This window comes from Sabethes cyaneus, chromosome 3, assembly GCF_943734655.1.
Source record: "Sabethes cyaneus chromosome 3, idSabCyanKW18_F2, whole genome shotgun sequence".
Lineage (NCBI taxonomy): Eukaryota > Metazoa > Arthropoda > Insecta > Diptera > Culicidae > Sabethes > Sabethes cyaneus.
This window is the reverse complement of record NC_071355.1, coordinates 150,172,986-150,199,930: the sequence shown is the minus strand read 5'-3', so window position 1 is coordinate 150,199,930 and position 26,945 is coordinate 150,172,986. Positions and strand designations below refer to the sequence as shown.

General features: G+C 43.7%; 3 protein-coding genes across 4 annotated transcripts; 2 read left to right on the top strand and 1 right to left on the bottom strand.

Moving 5' to 3' along the window:
* The first annotated feature begins 342 nt into the window (after positions 1-342).
* On the top strand, positions 343-6,012 carry LOC128740262 (uncharacterized). Its single transcript, XM_053835798.1, has one exon. The coding sequence runs from the start codon at positions 343-345 to the stop codon at positions 6,010-6,012; it is 5,670 nt and encodes a 1,889-aa protein (XP_053691773.1).
* Positions 6,013-10,486: 4,474 nt separating this feature from the next.
* On the top strand, positions 10,487-11,195 carry LOC128740261 (uncharacterized). Its single transcript, XM_053835797.1, has 3 exons — positions 10,487-10,549; positions 10,620-10,958; positions 11,025-11,195. The coding sequence occupies exons 1-3, from the start codon at positions 10,487-10,489 to the stop codon at positions 11,193-11,195; spliced, it is 573 nt and encodes a 190-aa protein (XP_053691772.1).
* Positions 11,196-17,193: 5,998 nt separating this feature from the next.
* On the bottom strand, positions 17,194-25,629 carry LOC128742266 (FAS-associated factor 2). 2 transcript variants are annotated; one of them, XM_053838567.1, is made up of 5 exons: positions 25,509-25,629; positions 25,245-25,429; positions 18,779-19,215; positions 17,951-18,720; positions 17,194-17,889 (listed from the first exon to the last, which is right to left on the bottom strand). In XM_053838567.1, the coding sequence occupies exons 3-5, from the start codon at positions 19,155-19,157 to the stop codon at positions 17,713-17,715; spliced, it is 1,326 nt and encodes a 441-aa protein (XP_053694542.1). In that variant the 5' UTR covers positions 19,158-19,215; positions 25,245-25,429; positions 25,509-25,629; the 3' UTR covers positions 17,194-17,712. The 2 variants fall into 2 exon arrangements, with proteins under 2 accessions (XP_053694542.1, XP_053694544.1); XM_053838569.1 differs by having other exon boundaries at positions 25,245-25,426.
* Between the last annotated feature and the right edge of the window lie 1,316 nt (positions 25,630-26,945).

Below are 26,945 nucleotides of genomic sequence, written 5' to 3'. Positions count from 1 at the left end.
TTGCTCGAAGTTGGAGCCCAACGCTTGTCTTTTTTTGGGCACATGTCTAGTGATAACATCTGAAAGTGAATCATAGACAGCAAGTAGCATCTGGTCAACTGAGTCAGTTTTAGAAAATCGATTGTCCCACTCCATGTCCGCAAAAATAGAGTTCAACAGATCATAGTCACATGCAGAGTAGTCAAATCTGATCTGATCAACTGGGTCGTCAGGTATTGTAGCGTCTATCTCGTCAAGTAATAAAATGAATATGTTGTGACGCCGCAGAATAAAAAACGATCTTTGCAATTCGAGCCTTTTTAGCGTCGCAACAAAATCAAAAATTATTTGATGTCAACGGAGATGCGTTCGTCGAGTTCAAATGAAGACCAGTGCCTGTTCTGCGGGAAAACGGAGGCTCAATCCACGGACATCGACTGGGTACAATGCTCTGCGTGTATGTTTTGGGCTCATTTTTCTTGTGCTGGTGTTGACCAGGAAATAGCCAAAACGGATTGGCATTGCCCGCAGTGTGTGCGGTCTGATGTACAGCAGTTGAGAGTTTCGGAACCTTCTACGAAAAGGCGGGCTAAGAAATCCGGCGCAAAAGGTGATGCGGGGTCTGATCAAGGAGCTGGGTCCGCCAAGGATCCGTCTGAGCAGCAGTCGGAAGAGGAACAGCTGATGAGAGAGACCTTTGCAAAGCAAATGGAGGCACGGAAGGCACAGCTCGCCAGGAAGAAGGCGCTGTTGGAACTGCAAATGCAGCAAGAGTGGGAGATGCGTGAGCAGGAGCTCCAGTTCCAGCGTGAAATGGAAGAGTTGCAACTGGAACAGGAACGGAAAGTGCTAGACAAGCAGCTTGCCGCAGAAAAGGAGTTCCTGCGTAAGAGAAATGCTATTCGAAGGGAGATAGACGATAGCATTCAGAGGGTGCACGCGCTGAAGGATGACGCGGCTGCTGTTGCGGGCACAGTCGGTGGTGTATCGGACGAGAAATCGAAGCAGAAGGTGACAACATGGCTGAAGGAGAAAGTAAATACCGAGTCAGTGGTAGGTAAAAGTCGGGGTGCAATTCCGAAATCAGGACTGCGGCGTAACCTAACGGAGGTTCCCCGGTCAGAAAAGCAAGGTACAGAAGGCAGCGAGGTAGATAGTGACGAAAGTACATGCGGTGCTGCATCGGAAAAGAATGCTAGAGGTAGTATTCATGGTAGCAACCGTACTACGAGCCATGGGCCGGGGCGTAGGGTATGTCGGATCTCAAGGGATCAGTTGGCCGCTCGGAAGGCGGTGTCCCATAGTCTGCCTAAGTTCAGGGGGGAACCCGAAGTTTGGCCCCTGTTCATTAGCAGTTTTGAGTATACGACAGAAGCTTGCGGATTTTCGAATCTCGAGAATCTGAAGCGGTTACAGGACTGCTTGATGGGTGATGCGCTTGAAGCAGTTAGGAGTCGGTTGGTGATGCCGGATTCCGTTCCGGATGTGATTCAAGACCTTCGAAATCTGTTCGGTAAGCCGGAGAAGTTGCTTAAGACTTTGCTGGTGAAGTTTAGGAATGCACCATCACCAAGACCGGATCGTTTAGAAACTTTCTTCCAGTTTGGGATAACGGTCAAGCAGCTGTGCGATCATCTCGAGGCCGCCCGTCTACAAGATCATCTGACCAACCCGATGTTGGTGCAGGAGTTAGTTGATAAGCTGCCACCCTCTTACAAGCTCGATTGGGTACGGTATAAGCGCAACAAGGTAGAGAGTCCGTTGCGAATGTTTACAAACTTCATAAACGAAATTGTGTCCGATGTGTCGGAGGTGGAGGAGTTTACCGGGTTGTCGATCAGCGAATATAGTCGTTCTGGGAGAGGAAACCCTAAAAAGAGGGAGTTTGTGTTGGTTCACGAATCAGAGCAGAAGCGGAACGATGGATTTCGAAGCGAGTCGAGCAGCAAGGCGTGCTGGATATGTAAGCGGTCGGGCCATCTCATGAAGTTCTGTGACCAGTTCAGGAGAATGAATATTGCGGAGCGGTTGAGCGAGGTTGAGAAGCAGAATTTGTGCGAACGCTGTCTTCAGAAACATGGTAACGGACGTTGCGTGTCAAGGATGCGATGCACGGTGCGGAACTGTCAGGGAAACCATCATCCCCTGTTACACCGGGTGGAGGAGTCGATACAGTTGCAGAAGGCAGAGAATGGTATGCTCAACGGTGAGGGATGTTCGATAATTTTTCGTATGATGCAGGTGACGCTTTATGTGGGAAATCGACAGTTGGATACTGTAGCGTTTCTCGACGAAGGGTCCTCGGCTACATTGGTGGACGATTTAGTTGCTAGCCTGCTGAAAGCAGAAGGTATGCTAGAGCCTCTAATCGTCACGTGGACCAGTAACATCAACCGCATCGAAAATCATTCTAGAAAAGTGGAATTGATGATTTCCGCGAGAGGGTCGAAGGAAAAGTTTCCTTTGTTTAACACCAGGACAGTGTCGGAGTTGCAGTTACCAAAACAACACGTACGCTTCGCTGATGTTGTAAAACGCTACAAGCATTTGGCTGGAATTCCCGTAGAAGACGATCCTCAATCGTTGCCCACAATTCTGGTCGGTTTGGACAATTTGTACTTGTTTGCACCACTAGAGTCTCGAGTCGGCAAGCCTAGTGAGCCGATCGCGGTTCGATCCAGACTGGGATGGACAATCTATGGGTCGGTCAAGCGTAAAGCGTGTATTCACACCTACTTGAATCTGCATTCGGTAAAAACTGTCAGCAATCAGGGGCTGCAAGACATGATTCGGGATCAGTACATGATGGAAGAGACAGCGGTTACATTATTCACTCCACCGGAACCAGCTCATGAGAAGCGTGCTCGTGAAATCCTCGAGGCAACGACGAAAAGAGTAGGAGATCGGTTCGAAACGGGGTTACTGTGGAAAGAAGATACGCGCCGGTTTCCCGATAGCTTTCCGATGGCCGTTCGGAGGATGAGAGCACTTCAGCGGAAATTGGAAAAAGATCCAGCATTGGATCAGAATGTGAAAGACCAAATCGAGGAATATCAAGCCAAGGGCTACGCGCATAAGATTACTGCTGCAGAACTGGTGGAGACAGCTAGTTCGACTGTATGGTACTTGCCAATGAACGTGGTGGTGAACCCAAGGAAACCCAGTAAAGTACGCCTAGTGTGGGACGCTGCTGCTTCGGTGGGTGGAATATCGTTGAATTCGGAATTGTTAAAGGGGCCAGACATGCTAGTGCCTCTTCCGAAAGTTGTCTGTGGGTTTCGGGAAGGTCCAGTCGCATTTGGGGGAGACATCCAGGAGATGTATCACCAGATCAAGATAGTAGCTAAGGATAAGCAAGCGCTTCGATTCCTATTTGGAACCGACCCAACGGGTGCACCGCAAACGTACGTGATGGACGTGGCAACATTTGGCGCTACATGTTCACCATGTTCGGCGCAGTTTGTTAAGAACCTGAACGCGCAGCAGTTTGCGACGGAGTTTCCGGAAGCAGCAGCAGCGATTTTGAATAAGCATTATGTGGACGACTATTATGACAGTGCAGACACTATCGACGAAGCGATCCGTAGAGCCAATGAAGTGAAACACATTCACGCACGAGGCGGATTCCACATACGAAACTGGGTGTCGAATTCGAAGAAATTTTTGGAGGAACTCGGGGAACGTAACGTTAGCGCAACAGTGCATTTCTCTCGAGACAAGGGTACGGAGTATGAACGTGTACTGGGCATAGTTTGGGAGCCGGTGGAAGATATTTTTTGTTTCGCTACAGTGTCCAAAAAGGAGTTTCTGGAAATGGTCGATGGTCGGGAATATCCGACAAAGCGCACGGTTCTCAGTTTCGTGATGGCTCAGTTCGATCCAATGGGTTTCCTCGCACCAATCACGGTTTGCGGTAAGATGCTGATACAAGATCTTTGGAGAACAGGCTGTGACTGGGATACCAAGATTGATACAGTGTCGTTCCAGAAGTGGTTGCGCTTGATGCAAATGATGCGTAGTATTGGGTCGTTTAAGTTACCACGAAGTTATTTCGGTAGTGCCAAGTCAGATGAGGTAACGGATCTACAGTTACATATATTTGCCGACGCGAGCGAGACAGCGTACGGCTGTGTGGCGTATTTTCGGGCGGTAGTTAGAGGTGAAGTAACGTGTACACTGGTAATGAGCCGCTCAAAGGTGGCTCCGCTGAAGCAGATCTCAATTCCGCGTCTAGAACTGTTGGCCGCTGTTTTGGGAGCAAGACTGTCGCGGACAGTGGTTGAAAACCACAACCTCAAAATTGAGAAAGTGGTGTATTGGATCGATGCAAGTGTAGTGCTATCGTGGATTCGGTCGGACCAGCGCAGATACAAACAGTTCGTCGGATTCCGAATCGGCGAACTACTTAGTCTGACGAAGATATCCGATTGGCGTTGGGTGCCCACAAGACTGAACGTAGCGGACCAGCTCACTAAGTGGGGCAAGGATCCGGAAATGCATCCAGATAGCGCGTGGGTTCGAGGACCTGCATTTCTATATAAGACGAGTGAAGAGTGGCCAAAAAGGGTCCTTCCACCAGCAAACACGACGGAAGAGCTACGGGTTCATCTGTTGTTACACGATGTAAGAGTAGTGGACGAATTGAAGGTATTGTCAAGAAATAAGGATCGACCAGCAAGTCAGTGGATGGCAATAGAAAAGACTAGTCCGCTGTACAAGCTTACACCGTTAATCGATGAAAGAGGGTTGATTCGGATGGAAGGCCGAGTCGAACGTGCGGATTTTTTGCCGTTCAATTTGCGATTTCCAGTGATTTTGCCCAGCGACCACCGAATAACCAGACTTATAGTTCAACACTACCATGAGAAGAGCGGACACGGTTACCGCCAAGCGGTGAAGAATGAGCTGAAGCAGCTGTATTACATTCCGCACGTGGATGCGGTAGTTCGGAAGGTGTCGTCGTTATGTATATGGTGCAGGGTTAATCGTAATCGTCCCCAGGTTCCCCGTATGGCTCCGCTGCCGGTGCAGAGATTAACACCGAATCTTCGTCCGTTCAGCTACGTCGGTGTCGATTACCTGGGACCAATCGAGGTGACCGTGTTACGTAGGAAGGAAAAACGGTGGATAGCGCTGTTTACCTGTTTAGTGACACGTTCGGTGCATTTGGAAGTGTCACACGGACTTACGACTCAGTCGTGCTTGATGGCTATTCATCGATTCATCGGTCGGCGAGGCTGGCCGGCTGAGTTCTTTTCGGACAACGGAACTAATCTACGGGGAGCCAGCAAAGAGATAGTGGAAACCGTGAGAAGTATCGGAGACGAGTGCGCTGATCAAATCACCAATGCGAAGACGAAGTGGAGTTTCAATCCTCCCGCTGCGCCTCACATGGGAGGGGTTTGGGAGCGCCTTGTGCGCTCAGTGAAAGAAGCGCTTACGACGCTCAACGACGGAAGGCGGTTAACGGATGAAGTTCTAGGCACAACAATTGTCAATGTGGAGGACATAATAAACTCACGCCCTCTCACGTACGTCTCTCAGGAATCCAGTGAAGCAGAGGCGCTTACTCCAAACCATTTTTTGAGGGGTGCTTCGCCAAACCTGCCGTGTGCTACATTTCCCCAGACAAATCCAGCAGAAGCCCTTCGGGACGCCTTTCAACGTTCCCAGCAGTTGACGGATATGATGTGGAGACGCTGGATAAAGGAGTATGTTCCATCGTTGAATCAGAGGACCAAATGGTTTGGGGAAACTCACCCGTTGCGAGCAGGAGATTTGGTGTATGTGGTGGACGGAAATAACCGGAAATGTTGGATTCGTGGTGTCGTGGAGAAACCCATTGTGTCGGGTGATGGAAGGATCCGACAGGCATGGGTACGTACGAAAAACGGACGTTTCAAACGGGCGACAGCAAGACTAGCCGTGATGGAGATTTCGGAGGGTAACTCTGATCCGGATTGGACTTCCGGCGCAGGGTTACGGGCCGGGGAATGTTCTGGCCACACTGGTGAGGTTGACAGAAGAAGATAAACAAAGTGGTGTCATAGTGATAGAAGCAAATATAGAGCATAGAAAATTGAAAGTCATGCTAAATAGTTGGATAAAAAAGTGTTGATAGTAAAAGTTAAAGAGTTTTTGGAAGAATAAAGTTTGGAAAGATTTCTCGAGTGAGTTAGAATAGCGCGAAGGAAAATAGCTGTTCGTAGTGACAAGAAAAGTGTTTGCAGGAAGAAAAATAGTTACGAGTAAGTCAAATGTAAAACAATGTTATGCTTTGAAGTGTTTAAACGATTGATTTAAAGCTATAGGTACGAGCACGAGTACGAGGGAAGATACGGATAGCTAGAAACGGAAAGGTAGAAATACATATACTGAAAAATATTGGAACAGTAAGTAGATTATAATGAATAACGATAACATTGAAAACTAAAGCCGGAAAAACCTTTATTAGGGTGGTTCAACGTGAATGGTACGACAGACAGGAAATAAGTTCGCATAAAAAAGGCAGATAGAAAATAATAATGTAAGTAGGAAGCAGGAATAACGTGAAGACAAAATTAATTCTAACGGTCAAATTATATTTTTAGTTTTGATCGACGCAATAAAAAGCTCGATTTACAAAAGCATTTCTTATATCTGCTGCGTTACAACAAATATGATAGTCGACAGGCAACAGTGGAGAGGGCGGTGCTACTATGTCAAGATATTCTGGGGTATTGGTAAATACCAGGTCCAAGAGCCTACCATTCGTGTTGACAATATGATTAATTTGTCTCAAGCCATTGGAAAACATTGCGTCTGTAAAGTGTAACTCAATTTCAGCTGAGGCACTCGAAGGAATATACCCATTAATATCATCGTCGGCCTTCCACCTCAAGTCAGGTAAATTGAAATCGCCTATTGACAAGAATATGTCCGATTCTGAAAGACAATCCAAAACACACTGTGTTGCTCTTACGTGAGCTGAGTATAGCTCGATACTCGAATTGGGCGGAAGATATACAGCAACTATGTAGAGTAAGCGATGCTGCAACTTAATACGGACTGCAATTTGTTCGAGTTCGTCACAGTTAGGAAGAGTTATGGAGTCACAATCCAGAGAGTTATTGACTGCAATCAGCACTCCACCACCTCGTGAGTGATTGCTGGTCAGTTCATTACGGTCGCAACGGAATATAGCATAGTCAGGCGAAATTTCATGGCTGCCGATATCAGTCCGCAGCCACGTTTCCGTAAAGACAATTATGTCATACTCACAACTTGATAACATTAAGCGCAGCCGAGCAATTTTAGTCCGTAATCCTCTGACGTTCTGGTACACAGAAGGCACGTGATCGGATGCAGGCGTCCTTACCGCAGCACACCAGGCTGCGTCGTGACACTGCTAGCCGGCGTGAGACGTGAACCGCTACCAGTGATGCTCGTGTCGGGCCATGAAGCCGAACTGCTAGGACGTAAAGCGACATCAGGTATCGGAAGTTCAGGATAGTGAGTATACTTGCCGGACGTAGCAGGCTGGAAGACCCCGTCACCACTCCCACACACAGGACCAGGATGACTGATGAACGCTGGCTGCATGGGCTCGACTGTGGTGGGGGGCTCCGGGGTTTCCATAATGCCAACTGTAGTGCATCCCGGTGGGCGACGAATTGACCTCAGGATGAAATTTGATGACACATACGATGAACTGGAACCAGCAGCATCAGAATTGGGTACGGATATGCATTCGCGCACAGGAACGTGAGAATACTCAAATCCGGATTGCAACGCTTTAACGATGGGTTGTAGATGACTGGAAGAGTGGGACAGAACTGGAGGGGTTTCAAAGCAACGATGTAGCGTGTACTTGCCTGCGATAACGGGTTGGAAGACCCCTTCTCCCTGCTCGAGCACAGGACCAGGATGACTGCGGGCCGCTGGCGGGAAAAGCTCGACTGTGACGAGGGGATCAGGGGCTTCCAAGAAACTTGCGTGCATGCATCCCGGTGAGGGCAGATTAGAGGTAAAGTTGTTACGTCCCAGCGTACAGTTGAATGATTGACCAAACTCGTGACTTTAGTCATGACCTTGAAATGCGGTCAGGCATATATTAATATTTTTTTGAAACGATGATTCTACAATTGATGAAGGGACGGTAAGGGAAAGTAATGAAGAAGGATTTTTTCGGGAATGTAGGGGAAGGGTGGAAAGGAAGGGGGGGGTAATAGGTAGCTATGGTTAACAAGTTGTCGTTGTGACTCCTATCTTTTGTCCAATGCTGGAAGGTGCATGGGTCGAACCAAGCTGTAATCAGAGATTATAACCGGATTTGAACCCACAACACCTGCCAGGGCGTGTCGCTCACTGGTACCCGTGTACCTTTGAACCAGCGCCTCTGTGGTTCAAAGGTACACGGGTACCAGTGAGCGACACGCCCTGGCAGGTGTTGTGGGTTCAAATCCGGTTATAATCTCTGATTACAGCTTGGTTCGACCCATGCACCTTCCAGCATTGGACAAAAGATAGGAGTCACAACGACAACTTGTTAACCATAGCTACCTATTACCCCCCCCCCCCCCCTTCTTTTCCACCCTTCCCCTTCATTCCCGAAAAAATCCTTCTTCATTACTTTCCCTTACCGTCCCTTCATCAATTGTAGAATCATCGTTTCAAAAAAAGTTGAATGATGGTATGACGGTGCTCGCATGAATTAGAGTTCAATTTGTGACGAAATCGGATCCGAGTTGGTCGGATCCATACCACGTAAATGACTTGTTAGAACTTGAAAGTAACAGTAGCCCAGAGGCAAGAGACCATTACTTTTGATGGTGAGTCGGCAGCCGGCTCTTTGAATATTACCCTATTAGGCAAATAACCTCTATGGCAAGAGAAAAATCTGAAGGGTTGTGCACAAGACACCACCGCATAGGTGACACGTAGGACTACGCGCGGATTTTCAAAAAGCTTAAAATTTTGTGCAAAACTTTTCTGCAGTTTACAAAAGAAGAACGCTGATAATAAAGCATTTACAAGCTGCAGACGTTTTGGAAGTGGCAGAAAATGTCGTCCGCAATGACGAAAAGTTTAACTTTTCCCTCGTTGCCTGTGTTATCATGGTATTAACTGGGCAAAAAAATATAATAAACTCTTCAATCGTTGTGTGATCCTTAAAAGGACCGATTGTTTGATTATCATAACTCTAGCTTGCAATAAACTTGCACTAACCCAGCTAACGTAATTCTCTTTTCGGTAAATTGGAGTACCGATAACCGCTAACCAGGCACGGCTTGTTGCAACGGACCAGCCGGAAAGCCTCAGCAGCTATGCGATCGACGGAGCCGTTCGTGTATGGTCATGAGTCACGATGAAATACCAGTCCAGGGGGCCAACTGCAAGTGACGTGGCATAATTCTGGTCGTTTTGTTATCGCGAGCAGCATATTTCCTGCCAATGCCAAAACTTCAGCAGCCAGATATTCCATTACGGCAGCGAGACGAGTGCTCCAGCTCCAACTCGCTCAGCATACTTTCCTTTCCTCAGCAGCCGATGAACACGACCAATTGAGGACGATGTGCACCGTAAGGGAAACAATATTTGGATGGTGAATTTGGATGTCTTCGTTGCCTTATCCGGGGAAGCAGCAACAGCTGAAGCTCAACAATTTTTGATCGGATTTTATAGGGCGTAAATTAAATACAATCATAAGGAGGCTTAACCCATAGCTCATATCGTATATATTTCTGTCATCCGTGCTGGGGAAGCACTGACGAGGGAAGGCAAAAATATGAAAATAATTCAATTTTTCAATGACGCGCATTAAAAATCAATAGTTTTCTATATTTTAAATATTTTCCAAATCGATTTTCCGATCAATTGATGTAAATATCTTGGAAATCTATTGAAAATTTACTGAATTATAACCCGAAGCGTGAAAACGCATTGCCACTTTGATGACGTCATTTCCAACAACCAATCACGAAGCGAGAATTCTGGTTAAACATAGGTTCATTATTTTCAACTTTTCTTCATTTGGGCCAATTCTTGGAAGCTTTTCCAATCGATTGGTGTAAGAATATTGAAAATCGATCGGGAAACCACTAAGCTATTAGCGTTCAAAGCCTGACCACTTTTCGAGAAAGATTTTTTGAAATTACCCCTTACGCCAACTACCTTCCTGAAAGACGTAGTCCTACGTCAAAAACTGGTTGAGAATTATCACCTAAAATGAATAACATGAATTAAATGTTTTTAAAATACATACCAAGTAAATGAGTCGTCAAAATAGTCGATAGACAAGAAACGCCCGCTTTGACGACATCTATCATGTCATCCAAAAGTAAGTGTCTTCTACTAATTACCGGCCAAATGCATCAATACAAACGAGTGCATCATTACCAGAGTACCGCCGCATATCATTAGAGAGGCAAAGCCTTTATTATGAGTTGAAACATGCATTAAAATAATTTGATTCGCTATAAAAGCGACAATCAATCGCCCGATCCGCTTTAGTTTAGCAATCATCAATATGTATAGACGGTTTATAGATTTTTTGATTTTACTTGTCGTCGTTGACGCTGCCTACGGTCTGGTGAGCTTTCTTTTTAAAATGTACCTAATTAAGTTTCATTGCTAATTATCTGCCCGCTACTGGGTTCCAGCGTGTCAACCTGACCATGTTTGACAATTGTCAAGACGCAAATCTTCCGTATGATGATTTGGAAGTGGGATTGACTAAGGTAACATACGATCGGGATGGAGATGGAGTTTGCAACACCTTGCACGCACAATATCACGTTAAGAAACCGAGCGACAACGTCGAGTGGGAACTGGTCATTACGAGCTATAAGTGTCCGTTAGGAATCGATACCGTTTGTTTAGATAATGCCGTGGAATATGTCGAGCCAATGCATTGTGATCGGTTCCACTCGGACGACAGCGGACCGTGGTTCATGCTGGCCAGTGCGATGACCGATGGAGATCGTTGTGGAAGATATGAAGTAAATACTATTTTCATATTTGGTTCAACGATTGATTGTTTCAACTTTCCGCTTATTATTCTTTAGGGCGTGTATAATTTGGATGCAGCGGTGTTAAAGCTGGATTATTTACATCGTTATTTGGAACTAGGTAAGGGTACCTACCGGGTGCGTATGTTATTCCATGTACCGAACACAGATATGGCTCAGAGGAACATCAAAGGGTGCTGCGAAATCGATTTCACAGTAATTGACTAACGATGACCCGAGCTTCAACCATGGTTTTTTGAACGACTAACCGAACCGCAAAAAGGACATCCCAATATCAGCATTGTAGTCAAACCGAAACTATAATTCTTAGGCTTATATGTAATATATCTAACTTTTATTTTTCCTGAGATATGGATTGTTAGCTTAAGTAATAACGAAATCTATCATAAAAGCTATTATTTCGCTCCAAAAATGCTTTTTAGTCAAAGTTATGGTACAAAATGGTTTACGCATACGAGTATGTAGGAGAAACCACATTAACGTAAAGGACTTGCAAATGAATGTGTATAGATACGACTATTGAATGAACTTCACACTAAAATTTTTATCGAAGGCTAAAGTCACTTGCGCGCACATTGTCGGAAAGTGTACCCACTAGCTGCCATTAAACGCGCGAAAAGGTGAATAGTCACAGTCCACGTGACGCAAACGTTTTCTTTAGAGCCTTCTCCTACCATATATTTGGTTTTCAACGCATTGATTTGTAATCTAATGTTTCTAACCTCTGTTTTTAGCCTGACGTAGATTGCCTCAACCGACCGAAGGTTTTTAGTAGTGATGTCGAGGTCGTGTACCAAGGCTAGGAGTTGGCTGCTTTTGCCGAAGATCGTTCCCGTCGCTTCGATGCCTGCTTGCTGGGTCACACCTTCAGTAGCGATGTTGAATAACATACAGGACAGTCCACAGTCCACTGCGCGCTTCGAAGGCACTCGGAAGTGTCCCGAAACACGCACATAGCACATCACTCGCTACGTAGCTAAGCTAAATTCGATCAGCCGCGTAATCTGCCATAGCTGTGCACATTCGATTGTGTTACGTTGTGATATATAATAAAAAGGCGTCCACGTAACAATTAACTAATTACTATATTAATACCGATAAGGAATCTATATCAGGGCACTTCTTGTTAACACTCGATCGTGAGTGAGGTGTAACTCGAAGTGATGGCAGTGATGGGGCGAATGACCTCCGAGTCCAGAAACTGTCCCAGGTATTTTACCTGGTGCATGAAAAATCTGCATTTTTAGAACTTCACCGTGAACCCATACTCCTGGATGCGTTGGAGGACTTGACGTAGATTTCGTGTATGCCCCTCCTCAGTGCGACCCCCAACCAATATATCATCAAGGTAAGGAGCGGTGCATTGGATTCCCGCTAGCATCGTACCCATAATTTTTTGGAAGGCCCCTGATGGTGCACTTTTGATGCCAGGGGAAAGCCGATTGAATTGATACAGACCTTTATGTGTGTTTATATTAATCAGCTTGCGGCTGTCTTCGTCGACGGGAACTTGTAGATAAGGGTGCGATAAATCGATGTGGCTAAATATTGTGCAATTTGCCATTCGATATGGCCTCTGGAAGAGGAAGCGGATAGCTGTTTGCCTCGAGCGCGTTGTTTAATCCGGTCGAAAAATCTGCGCAAATTCTAACAGAATGATCCGGTTTACGCACCACAACAATCGGTGCAGCCCAATCTGCGTGCGTAATCGGTGTAATGATGACAAGGTTTTCTAACCGCTGTAATTCACCTTCGACGACTGATTCCATTCCATTTGAGACCGGTTGCTTGGGTTTGAACACTGGCCGGACATTTTCCTTCAGTGAAAACTGTACTTGTGTCTTCGAGCAAAGGCCCATGCGATCAGAGAAAACGTTTGGAAAATCTACTTGCAGGTCGGTAATTTGTCTGTCCTCTCGTTGTATCCCAATCAACTTACAAAAGGACGAAAACGGTACGTCCCATAACCCAAACTCTTCGAGCAAGTCTGAGCCTAAAACGTTCAGAAAGAGGTTAGAACTACAAACGTAACAGTTACAGTTGTGTATCGGCAATGGTGATTGTAGCTTGGAACATCGCTTCGATTTCCAGTCTGCTACTGGAAGCTGTTTGAACCTCGCTGTCTGGTGGATACGTCTTTGCTGCCCCGATTTTCATCCAATTTTGCTTAGATATGACGGTAATATCGGAGCCGGAATCCAGCTGAACTGGTACCCTGTTGATGCATGTTTCGACGTATCTCCGACTTCGTTTTAGGTCCTTCACGATCACGATCTTATTTGAGTGCTTTTTGTTCTGCTTGTATGCCCTTGTATGCCTGTTGCCGCTGCTTAAAACATCCACAGTTGCCTTCCTTGTGGCCTATTCGACCACAGTCCCGACATTTGAGGTCTTTGAAAGTGCACTGTTTGCATAAATGCATGTTGCCGCATCCCCAGAAAGGTGTTCTAATTTCGTCTCTCTTGCCTGCATTGTATTTGGAATGGCCTCGGCCGTGCGGTGAGCGTGATCTGACGGCCTTTGCAGCGGCCACAACGGAGCTTGAAGATTGCCCTCCAATAAGAATTGTGTCCCGTTTTAGATTGATAAGGGCCTTGCACTCCTCAACTACCTTTTCTAGGGTGATGTTGTTCGTCTCGTTGGTCTTGGATAACAGGCTGTAGTGAATATCAATGACATGGTTGAATGTAAGCAAATGCTTATGATCAAATCAAGAGTAATCATAACTAGCTTAGTTATGAACTTAAATATAAAACAATAATGTCACTTTCAAAATGTTAGCACTGCCCAAACTTTGAGTCGATATTGTTTCTGGCAGCCATGTATATAATCCTATTGAGTGGGACAACGTTTCCCGTAAGGTCGAGGAACGCGAGAAGAACGCGAGAATAACGAGCGAAGTCATTCTGTGTGCTATTTTCGAGAACCAAGGATGTGTTTTGGATTCGGATACGACACAGGCGCATCCGAATGTCCGAATCGTTGGATGATTTGAGTCCGCATACGAAGATGAGGCATTTGAATTTTTCTTCTTGTAACTCCTGCAGCTTAAAATCGACGCACGCTCGGTTGACCTTGCATGAGTAGGTTATAAAATCCTCGTTTTCGTCTTTCATCGTCTGTAAGCATTGATACCTCATTGATTTGTAACCGACGCCGCCGTATATTAAAAAATCTGACTATTCGAATAGCTGGCTCACCGCCTGGAATAGCCATTAGAGGGCTTTTTGTGTTGGATATTTCCATTTCTTTAAGTACTCGGCGAAGCTTCAACCACACCGCCCGCAAAGTTCATCTACCCTCCCTCCGCACACTCTTCGACACAGTACATAATCCGCTGTAGGCGGTGAATTGCTGCAAACGGAGTATCTGGATTGCATCGCAGTGCGATAGAGAATCTTCGATAAACCTGTGAATACGTTATAAAATCCTGGCACAGGGTGACGGGAAATTCCAACAAGCGATAGACAGGGAAAAAAGAGCTTGGAAAAACTATTTAAGCATTGTTATGTTGGTTAAACAGTTTAAAACCAAAAACACAACTTTTTTCCATATCCACGCATATTCACGAGAGAGAACGCCAAATATCGACGAGCGCGGAATGGGTTGACCACGATCGTAAGGAGGAAAAAACGCCAGAATGAGGACAGAGATTGCGAGGCTTTGGAATAACTATTTCGGTCTAACAACACTAGCAACTTTTACGAGAAGGTGAACAAACTCGTAAGGGCTACACACCTAGACCTGACATGAGACCTGACCCTATGAAGAGATTCGGCGAGAAATCGGTTAGCTGAAGAAAGAATAATAAAGCCACAGGAAAGGGCTGACTCCCGGCAGAACTAGAAAAATGGCCAAGAACCGCTGGCAACCGCACTTCAGTGGATAATTTCAAGGATTTAGGAGGAGGAGAAACTACCGGCAGAGTGGATGGAAGGTGTAGTCTGTCCCATCTACGATAAGCGCGATCGGCTAGATTGCTGTAATTACCACAGCATTACGGTGGTCAACGCCGCCTACAAGGTGCTCTCCCAGATTTTGTTGCGTCGTCTATCCCCAATAGCAAGAGAATCCGTAGGGCAATATCGGGCGGGCTTTATGGGGGCCTGTGCTACTACGGATATAATTTTTATCCTCCGAAAAATTCTCCAGAAATGTCAGCAGTCAGAGCAGCATATGATGGCAGATAATGTACGAGTACGGTTTTCCGGACAAACTGTCGCGGTTGATCAAGGCTACCCTGGAGCGAGTGATGTGCTACGTGCGCGTTTCGGGGACACTCTCGAGTCCTTTCGAATCGCTCAGAGGGTTACAGCAAGGGGATGGACTGTCCTGTATGTTATTCAATACCGCTATTGAAGGTGTGAGCCGGCGAGCGGGCATCTAAACGAGAGGAACCATCTTCAGCAAGAAAAGCCAACTCCTAGCCTTCGCAGACGACCTCGACATCGTTACTAGAAACCTTGGGACGGTGGAGGGAACATACGCCAGACTAAAAACGGAGGCTAGAAGGATAGCGTTACAAATCAATGTGTCGAAAACCAAATATATGGTAGGAAGAAGCTCCAAAGAAAGCAATGTATGCCTCCCACGGACAGTGACTATTGATGGTGATGAACTTGAAGTGATTGATGAGTTCGTATATTTGGGATCTCTGGTCACCACCGACAATAATACGAGTAAGGAGATCCAACGACGCATTCAAGCTGGAAATCGAGCAGTCGCACAAAGCTGACGATATGCAAAATGCTAATTAGACCGGTAGTCCTTTGCGGACTCCAAACAGAAACTTTACTTACGGAAGACATACGTGCACATGCCGCATTTGAACGAAAGGTATTGCGGACTATTTTTGGCGGAGTACAAACGGATAACGGAGAGTGGTGTAGGTGTATGAACCACGGGTTGCACGTACTTGGAGAGATTCCCATCGTACACCTGGCAAGTTGGGAGACTACGGTGAGTGGGTCACATCGCAAGGATGCCGGACAACTGTGCAGTTAAACCCACCGGCACCAGGGGCCCAGTGTGCCAGATGTTAAATTTGAACTCATCTGCAAAAATATTATCTTACTGAAAAGAAATTTATCATCTTTGGCTCAGATGGTCATTGTTTTGTATGGGGAAAGCCAAACGATGAACTAAATGTAAAAAATCTGAAAGCAAAGGTTAAACACGGCGGGGGTGGAGAGATAGTAAGGGGATGGATTACGGCTAAAGATGTTGGCAATTTATGTCTTCATCGATTGTAATGGATCAAAATGTCTATTTGGACATTTTAAAGCAAGATTTGAAGCCAAGTGCCCACAAAATGAGATTTAGTCATAGGTTCAAGTTTTACCGAGACAATGACCCAAAGCACAAAGCACTTAAGAAACGCACATGGATATATTACAACAACGTATCAAAACTTATTGATACTCCGATCTTAGAAAGCACTTGATGGACGAATGGGACCAAATTCTCACCAAATACACGAACAAAACTCGTAGACATTCCAAAACGACTAAAGGCAGTTGCAATGAATAAGGGATACTATACTAAATACTAATCTTTGAAATTAAGCCACATCTGCGAAATCAAAACTGTTAATCCGAATCCCGTACGAATATGAATTTGAGAGGATTTTTTCATGGGCTAATTTATAATTTGTTTTTCAGATAATTAAAAACCATTTTTTCAAAACCAGCTATCATACCTTAAAATTAACATCTGACACTATGGTTTTACTTGAATAACATGTCCCTAAAATTTCTGTTTAACTTTCAAATGTAGAAAAACGAAATCGGCATGTTGCCGTACGAATACAGATTTGTATCACTGTATTTGAAAGAACCTCGCCGTGTAATGCAGTGCTATGCAAAAATTTCGTTTTGGAAATCACCAGTGAAATCTGAAATGAAATCGCTAACTATGATAAACAATGTCCCGATTATTTCTAGTTTCCAATATCTCGCAGTATACCAATTCATTGTCCACCATGCTCTGAGAAAGCACAAAACTACTGGCTTTCCGCGCCATGCGACTCGGTTCACATAACATCACAGTAAATACGAATGGCTGCGCAATGGCCGTCACGTCAATCGCCTTGCAGAAAAGGTCTCTACTTTGCAAAAATGTGTTACCGTTAGTTTCAACATGCCTCGCAAATCAGATAGTTTCAAAGAATAAAAAGTATATATGTATTCTTATAGAAAAATCAGTTTTATTTCAACCTTAAATAATTTAAAAAGAAATCTAAAATATCAACGTGCAAATATGTTTTCCTTTCTGCGGGCACAGCATTCTATTTTGCTTTAAAATTAGGACCGGGCTGAACCGCGCATACAGAGCCGGAAAGTTGTTCAATAAGATTGCAACAAGAAAACGGTGTTCTTTCTTCATGTCGATTTCTTCCGTAAATATATTTTCTGTTTATAGTTACAATCGATTATTATTTCCTATTGAATCTGTGAAATAATGTGACAACACAATTCGAACAAATCTAAAAAAGATTTTTTGTTTAATAGGGTTGTGTGTGTGTATTTTGTATACTTTTGCAATGATTATCCAATCAATTTTACTCAATTAAAAATTAGCAAAAAAAAATAAACTAAAGGGAAGGTACGATTGTTATCTGAAAAGAATGTTTGTCTTCCAAACGATTTGCGGTTTCAAACGGTTGATTCAACAACTGTCTCATTTTCGTTTCTTTTTTCGGATAGTCACTTCACATAACTTCATTCTATGCGTCTAAATCGGCTACGAATAGCACTTCTCGATTTTTTAAACCAGCGTCGATCAACGTAGGTAGCGAATCCTCTTCTTTGGCGTCACAGTGTAGTACTCGTTTCGGAAAATTTGTAGTGATCTCGAAAGAATCGGGTGTGTCCGGATGGCAGAAGATGAAGTTGTGAATGTCCTGTAGAAACAATGGGTTATTGAGATGTACTGAACAATGATTGTGTGACCAGTCAATTTACCTTTAAAGTATTGGACGATTGGAATCTCCGCTCTAACCGTAAACCGCTTGGCAGTTTGAAGACTATGCTGATCGTCCCGGATGCTCCCGGTTCCGGCTCAGAAGGCACTTGTGAAGACAACTCCATCTTGAGCCTCTCGATGTTCTCCAATCTTTGCTGTTCAGCCAAATGTTCCGCTTCGATCGCTTGCTGTGCGCGCAAAGCTGCCTCGCGCTCCTCCTGCTTTCGACGCTGTTTCTCTTGATCGGCACGCAGCGACATCTGGTATGCTTCATCTTGCTGCTGACGGAGAGTTTGGGTGAGATCTCTCTCCAGTCGATCGTGACGGGCTTGGTTAAGCCAAACTTCATTGTCGTTGACAACGGTGTCCATACGCCTAATCAGTTCCTCTGCACTGCAGTGGCCTTCCATTCGGCCCATGATAACCATTTTGTTTGCCCTCAGGGCAATAATAACCAGAACTGGATAGGTTCTTGCATTAATAGAGTGTGACACACGATATCCTTCTGGCGAAGAAATATCACATGCCCAGAATAACATCCGCCTGTTGACATACTCGACGACTTGGGTGTTAGACAGCGTTTCGCGGCAAAAGCTGACCGCTTCGTTGCTGGATTCGGAATGCAGATAGACTAGAAGAAACTTGAGCTCGCGCTTGGCATCATTCAATGCTTGAGCATATGTGCCTTGGTAAAATACCGGATGTTCAGGGTATTTTTCATTATAATCTTGTATAAACTTCAAAACATCTCCTAAAGGATCGGTAACGACTAAAACGGAAAGAAAAATTGCGTGTTTTGTACAAACTAAAAAGAAAAGTAAACTTACTCCTTTCTCGATCTTTAAACAAATTGAGAAATGCGGTTACAATGGAGGACAATGTACTGTAGCAGAAATTAAATACATAATTGACCACAAATCCAATCACTCCACCAATACCGGATGGTACTGGGGCACTGGGACCGCGCTGCGCGTAGAATACATGTTGCAGGAAGCGGTCATTGACGACCTGGGGTGCTCGGGACTCCGTCGCATACGCCGACGGGCGGCCCTCGCGGATGTTTAAATGCTCTTGGAATGCAACCTCCAGGTCCCACTGGTGTCGTATGAGAATATCCCGGCACACGTTTATGTCGTCAAGACCGGTAATGTCCTGAAACTGCAACACCTTTTCCGTCTGTTCGTTTGACATGCCATCGTTATCCATGGTTGCGCGCCTAGGTTGATTAGTTCGTATTTCGTTTCGTCGTTATTTCAGTGCAAAGCTGGAGAGACGGAGTTAAAATTAACGTAAAAACGGTTAAATCCAGTACAACACAGTACAGTATGTATTAACACAAAGAGGTAGCATTAAAGAATTCGGTGATAAGTATCGAAATCACCTTTACATGAACAGGTTGACATCTCGGTTGACGTCCAAATTTTCAATATGCAAAACAGTTTATTTAGCTTATTCTTGCTTGATTTTTTTTTGGTTATAGTTACTTAAACCAGCTCGGGTCGTTCGTGACTTCTGCGGGATTGGGATTTGAACCCGGTTCTTCGGCGTGAATGCTAAGCTAACCAATACGCCGGGACTGATCCATAATTTCTTATTTCTTATTTATATATTACATCAACAGACTTACAATGCCAAAGATGAATTAATTTCATGGGGCTACTGATCAAGAGTACAAAAAGTAAAACATTTAATATATACATATATACAAGTTAAAACAGGTAAGTAAATTAGTTGGACCAGCTCAACAAGCAGTTGAAACGCTCTCGTAAGGTTTGGCGCGATAGGTTGAAATCGAATATAAATGCAACTTTGTCAAACATCCTCTGGAGACCGCTGAGGGCTCCGTATTTGCTGTATTTCGTGCGGTGGTGTGACATCCTCAGCATGGCACTATTTCGAAGGGATCCAGGCTGCACATTAAGGTCGATTCGCTCAAGAATTTAAGAGCAGTCTATTTTTCTTCGCAGCGTGTGGACAACTAGCAAGGCTTTAGATGTATCCCTCCGTGTAGAAACAGCACCCAGTTGGATCAGCAGATATTGGTTTCCGGTAATTGGTTAGGATTTTGCCAGGGAAACCGACGAACAGCAAAACGCAAGAAGCGGCGCTGGACGAATTCGATTCGTTCATAACTGTTGTGGTAGTTTGGGTTCCAGACCGCAGAACAGTGCTGCAGAGACGATCTAACCACGGACTGTGAAACTTTTGGCGATTCTAAAATTTGTTGACGATATAACGATATACGATACATCTGAATGTTAGTTTTATATCGAAGATTACACCTAGTTCTTTGACATGATCGACCCGCTCGACAGTGCTCGATAGCAACGTGTAGTTGAAAATAACAACATCTTTGTTACGTGAGAAGGATATTACAGAGGACTTTGAAGGATTTACAACCATTTATGTCTTTAAGGTACATCAATTATCGAAGACATCCAGCTGGCGTTGAAGTGCGACGCAGTCTTCACTTCTTCAGTTGAGCGGATACGGGAGAATATTTTTAGATCATCGGCATATGATAATCGTGGTCCTTTAAGCACGAGGTTTATGTCGTTGAAATAGAGCAAGAATATGAGCGGTCCGAGATGACTGCCCTCCGAAATATCTGAGGTGGCCCAGAATGTACTGGATATACAATCACCAATGGCAACCATCAGCTCACGATCAGTTAGATAATAACGGCACTATCGCAAGTAGTGAATCAACCAGGGAGGAATCCATGCTGATCCGCGATTAAATATTGCTTGCAATGTGAAAAAAGTAGCTCTAAGACGATTAGCTCAAACAATTTTGAGATGGCACTCAATGATTTAATTCCTCGGTAGTTGCCCACATCCCGCTTGTTGTCTTTTTTGTGTACCGGAAACATATGACCAGATTTGCAGCAAGAATCCAGCGGAAAGCACCACTGGAGATGGACTTCTGCAATACGAACTGTAGTTGTTTAAGCAAACAAGAGATGTGCTTCTTCAGGAAACTTTTATGACAAAACACGCTAGAAAACTTTTCAGTGAATTAGTTGCATATGTTTGTGGAATTTGAGGCAGCTTCACTGCGATAAACTTCCAGAAAGCTTTGGGTGCGACCTGAGTTTCCTCTGAATCCTATGTTGATATTACTGGAAACTGACGAGTGACCCGCTTGAACTCGTGATTCACTCTAACGTAGTGATGCTGTAATGAGAGCGTACGGTGTCTGGGAAATTTTCGCAGAGCGGCTTTTTTTTAATGATTTCATTTTTTGCCATTCACTCATTTGCCAAGGGACACGTGATTCGGAAAAATTTACTTTTTTCGGGACATGTTTATCAATGACGAATATCGTTTAATATCGGTGTCGTGATCGTTAATGATGTTATCCCAATCCATTGATGACAGAAAGGCTGCAATGCTACGGTGATCTGCTCTGAAAAAATCGTACAGAAAGAGTAGGAACGGCATACAGGAAACCACATTACGATTGCTTCCACGTTATGTCAGGTAGATTGTATGCCCCCAGTATCATAATCTGGTCGACCGAAGAAACCCTCTGGATCAAAGTGAAGACAAATTAGCAGTGCGCATTGATAAGACCGATGTCACGAGTCCGGTCAGGCGCGATATACACAACGCATAAAAACAAGGTCCGATCATGCAGCGCAACTGAAATCCAGGTGTGCTCCAAACCGTCCCAATCCTTATTGTCTATTGCAGTCGCTCCTAATCTTTGACGAACTGCAATCAGAACGCCCTCTCCAGTTAATTCGGCTGTTTTGGGGCTTCCTGTCACAGCGAAAAACTTCATAGTCGAAACCGAACACTTGACTAGAAAATGTACGTAAATCGAGCCAGGTCTCGGTTAGGACGATGATATCGTAGCTCGGATCAGAAACGACTGTACGATAGTCAGTAAAGCGAGAATTCATGCCGCGTACGTTTTGGTAGAAGATCACATGCTGTCTTCGGTCAGATACCCAACTAACATTGCTGTTGCATAATAGCATATCAAGTACATGTTCCACGGGAATTAGCAGTACAATAGTTGAACAAGCTATTTTTAAACAAAAATGTGTGTTGGGTAGCTCGCGGTTTATTACGGTTGTCAACGAATCGACAGTACTGCGTCGTCGATTGAGGGCAGGAGTGTTGGTGTCTACTGGCCTAGAAGCACAGTCCGATAAATGTGCTATTGATCTTCTTTACTCCTATGCTTTAGGTCGATTGCAAATAATATGTTGAGTTTAACGGCTTATCTAATAAATTCCAAACCCATGGACTTTACAGATTCCACGTTTGTGTGGACTATATTATCTTCCATATTATCTTCTGCTTTACAAGGACATTGATAATGCCAGGTAAGCTAAATGGTTGATGCAAGATCTGAATGACCAGCAGAAATAACGATGTCGAGGAATGCGATGCAGCGGCTGTCTCGAAAAATATTTCCAAACACCCATTTCCAAACCCTATTCCGATGTATCGTTCATCCGATGCATGGATCAGTACCAGAAGCAATGTGAGTACAATATTTCCATACATTACATTTTCATCGACTTTACGGCAGGTGAAGGAGCGTGCTTCGACATTTGTTCGGGACATTTTTCTGAATAAACTTACTTAGACGACCGATAAAAGCTACTCTGAATCTCACTATGTTTTCGTAAGTGTGTCAAGGCCAGGGCTTGAAAAGGGATCGCAAGTTGAATGTGACTGCCGTGAATGCGAACTTTCCGCATTCAAACTCCGCTTTTTGAACGATCATTTGACTGTTTTTCTTATCCAGTCAATCTGCCGCTTGCGCTGCTGCCGTTTTACAATTCATGCGGCATCTCAGCAAAAGCAAACAGTCAATCTCCCGTTTTGCTTTGCGCTTTGAGAATATAAACTGCAAACTGACTGGAAGCAGACGGTGACGTATTTTTTCGTTTCTCTTTTTGTCTCCAAATCGGCTGCTCACAGTAATAGTTTGTCACCCGGACGTCAGTCCGACGCAAGCAAAATATTCGTTTGTAATGGACGGAGTCCGACCGACTTCTTCCATGCACATGTAGTGGTTGTTTTTTTGTAGTATTGAATCATACGATTGTGCGGTTGCTTTTCGTTAGCGTGGTGATTGCCAGTCATTTGACTGTTTTGCAGTCATTCGCTGCTCCAAACGGTAAAGGCAACTTGATCGAAACGAAAATGTCAAAAAGCTCTAGAACGCGTTCATTCTGTTGCGTGTATTCGGCGTTTGACTGAGCAAACTGCTTGTGTTGTGTTATGCATAGCGTTCGTATTCCACCTCTAAATGGACGGTGTGAACTTGAATGCGCGTTGGTGTGACTGCGGTAGAAAAAAAGGATCGGTCGAAGCCCTGGTCAAGGCTACCTTCGAGTCCCAGCAAAGAATTGGTAGAAGGAGTGCTTGCTGTTCACAACAGCGTACTTAGAGGATGTGATACAGAGAGCAGATATCAATTTGCTTTAAGATTACTTAACTTCTAACTTTCGTTGCTGGCTTTTACATCATAGCACGAAACTTACACGATTCTGATAATAAAATGGCAAAACCGCCGTAGAAGGTAACGACTTGCAAAATTGTCCTTTAAATGTCTGAACCGAAAACTACTAAATTGTTCACTTCCTTCTTTGAAGCAAGAATAGTCGATTAGGAAGATTGAAAACTTTGGCGTAAGTCAAGAAACAGTTACAATAATGATGTCTGTCGAGCAAAAGTGTAACTAACTTGGTTTCCACTTTGTCAAAAGCTATAAAAAGCAAAGCTAAGCCGACACTTGACTTTCTGTTTTTTTATGACAGACTTCGCAGCCAGCTGTTAGAGTACAGGACAACTGCGGCGCCAGTGCCACGACCCTATTGACTCTAACGATCTCTCTTAGCCGGGATTCGAACATACGACAACTGGTTTGTTAGACCAGCGTTGTACTTTGAAGCTAGCTGAGAGGCTTATCGGAAGAGATACGCTCCTGCTAAAAGTGGCGCTTGCCATTTGTATAGGAAAAAAAATTCTAGTCTCCTTGATGGGATCACGGTGAACAGTCCGCTTCGTTCATAACAAAATAAAAAGCTGATTAATGCATTGTCCCTTAAAGGGAAATGAGCAGTCATTAACTTTTCGACGGAAAGCCCAATTTCGAAAGCAGTTTTTGGGTCCAAAACAGGGGTTCTGTTTTTAGAAACGTATTCACTGCATTCTTCTTGCCTATCTGAACACATAATAGATGTTCATGAACAGAATGTTTGTTTCAAACGAAAAAACTGCTTTTGAAATTTACAGAATGAATGACAACTCATTTCTCCCAATAGTTTATTTTCAAAATGATGAAAATCCCAGTATTTTTTAATTTTTTTAATTTTCTAGCAGCGGAGAATGGTAATAGACTCCGGTCATTTTCTTGGTAAAAAAAATTCAGGTAAGATAATAGGAGTTCAAACATCTGTTGTCACACAGCATAAGGTACCTGGTACACCAGGTACAAGCACACCTCATGGAAACGAATTTCACCAGTAGGTCCGACTCTAATTTAAAGTTTTTTTATGCATTAAAAAGATTCTAGGTAAAAAGCCAGAATCGGTATACGTGAGTATTTGCAGGCAAAAAAGAATTTGTAAGCTAAACGCTAACAAAATCTATGTTACTGGATGGTTCCACCCATATACTTCCATATAATTCAAACTAAGCTTTTAAATTTTCTGATGTACCTACTGTTTAGATATGAGTTGACGCTCTGCAGTGTGATCTTAAATTCATACGGCTAACGGCTTTGACTATTTCAAAGGTTTGAAAGGTCACGTTTTTGTCCGTAGCAAAGGCAAAAAGTTTATGATTAGAAACCAATCAAATTGTTTTGCAATGAAACCAAATATGACCAAATCTTTTGAATTTAAAAACTCTGTACACCTTTTTTTAGTTGAATACCTATAAGATCAATCGACTATAAAAAAATTCCAGTATCTTAATTTAAAAACTTAATTGTTTCATTTGTTTGGAAATTGAAAAAGGTGTATGGCATTTCAATAAATGGTGTAATGCTACATTTTACTTGAATTTCCCATTAAAATTCATATTAATCTTTCACAATTTACTATCTACATACTTATTTTGATAAGCGGCAAAATTTTGAACCGACGTTTAATATTGTGCCACCAACATTCAGAGATATTCCTATTTTTTTGGAACAAACTCAAAATACAAGAACATTTCCACATTCAGAGAAGTGCCGAAGCTAAGCTACTGCTAATGTCGGTACATTCACCTTTGACTTTCTTACTTTTGACTGCTGGTAACATACCTAGATGCTAATACTTACTATGTTAACGCTCAGTTCCTTCGACGTTGAAACTTAATACAACACGATGGCCACGGTCGATCAGAAATTCCCATCCAGCAAATGAAGCTCGTAGTTTCTAGCACCAGTGGCCGCTAGCTAATCCAGGTTATTTACTTTACCGGAGACGAAGTCTACTACTGCCAAGCTCCTTTCTCTACGTCCTGCTGATTTATCACAACTTTAAATTATGTAATTCACGACAGCAAATGCATGCAAAATAAAGTTTCACTTGTGGAAAGTCACCTTCTCTATTCAACGACGCTTTGAAACCATAATTTTGTTAACTACAGTAAAGAATAAACTTTTCCTAGACGAAAATTCTCACGCGTAAAAAGCAGTTTGATCTCTTTGCGGGATGTGGTAGAAAATTTATCACTCTTTTTTCTCTTGTTGTTTTTTTCCTTTTTCTTGAATGACGTTTGACGTTTTCAGGCCAAGATATAAAACATAAATTGGTATAAAAAATCATGAATGTGTAAAAAACTGCACCGAAAAAACTATGCACACGTGCGATCAATTATACCTAGTTACTACCGTGGACCCCCGTTCGTTTGACCATTTTTAATCTGAACACTTTTTAATTTGAACCCCGTTGGTTTGCACGACGTGCAAATTAAAAATGGTTCAAATGTCATTCTCAACATGACATCATTTGTTTATGCAGACGATGCATATAAACACGATTCGTTTGTACTGACCTAGCGTGTTTAATCGGTTTCACATTTCGTTTTCCTAACGATTAAGAGAGAAATCCGATCGCAAAATGCAATATTCGCACTTGCAACTGCCAACAAAAACAAACCACCAAAACAATAACAAAGAGCAGGGCGGCCAGTTCACACAGGTTTCAGCATATTGCGGGTTACCAGTTGTTCAAATTAAAAAGGAACCCCGTTAGTTTGCATGAGGAATCGTTCAAACGAACGGGGGTCCACTGTATATATATAGTTCGGCGGATAGAAAATCGGGAGCCAAATAAACGTCAAAAGCGGAGCCAAAAGCTTTTCAAAATCCAAAATGCAGGAGTAATGTTAAAAAAACACACTTTATTTTCATAGAACTAGTCATTTTCAACAACCGCCAGTGATTATTTTTCGTAAAAACCTGCACATTTCACCATAATTTCAAATTTAAATTCATAAATTAGGGATGCCAATTCGCCTGGTTTTCTATCCGCCGAACTATCCAGCTTTTTACGCGCTATAATGGCGGACGCTATAAATTGTGTTCGTAATATGTAAACAATCTTTTTGACAACTCTGCATACATCAAAACTGGGCACTCTTCTCCTGTACGGCAGTGTTGCTCTTTCTTTCGTTTACGCAAAAGAAGAAGGGCAATAGTTTTGTTTACATTTCGCACAGTTTTGCTTTCCTTCTTTGACGTAAACGAAAGAAAGAGCCCGGTAGTGTTGCAAGAGAAGAGTGCCAGATTTGATGTATGCAGAGTTGTCAAAAAGATTGGTCGCATATTACGAACACACTTTATAGCGGCCACCATTATAGCGCGTAAAAAGCTGGATATATATGGGCCCTATTCTGTAAGTCACGTCGAGTGTCACTTTGCTCGACTAGTCGACTTTTGGTATTATGTAAGTCACAGGCGACCCGATTTTGTCGAGTAACTTGACTGAGTGCACCGCCAAAAAGCTAGTGACTAAACGGTTAGCAAGTGACGCCT

What these genes read in the sequence shown, in the direction of transcription:
- LOC128742266 (XM_053838567.1), bottom strand. Translation starts at nt 19,157, where the DNA reads ATGGATAACGATGGCATGTCAAACGAACAGACGGAAAAGGTGTTGCAG. An exon ending in GTTTAAAGATCGAGAAAGGA is followed by an intron (nt 18,721 to 18,778) that starts GTAAGTTTACTT and finishes TTTCCGTTTTAG; the next exon opens with TCGTTACCGATCCTTTAGGA. An exon ending in AATCGTCCAATACTTTAAAG is followed by an intron (nt 17,890 to 17,950) that starts GTAAATTGACTG and finishes TTGTTTCTACAG; the next exon opens with GACATTCACAACTTCATCTT.
- LOC128740261 (XM_053835797.1), top strand. Translation starts at nt 10,487, where the DNA reads ATGTATAGACGGTTTATAGATTTTTTGATTTTACTTGTCGTCGTTGAC. An exon ending in TTGACGCTGCCTACGGTCTG is followed by an intron (nt 10,550 to 10,619) that starts GTGAGCTTTCTT and finishes ACTGGGTTCCAG; the next exon opens with CGTGTCAACCTGACCATGTT. An exon ending in ATCGTTGTGGAAGATATGAA is followed by an intron (nt 10,959 to 11,024) that starts GTAAATACTATT and finishes ATTATTCTTTAG; the next exon opens with GGCGTGTATAATTTGGATGC.
- LOC128740262 (XM_053835798.1), top strand. Translation starts at nt 343, where the DNA reads ATGCGTTCGTCGAGTTCAAATGAAGACCAGTGCCTGTTCTGCGGGAAA.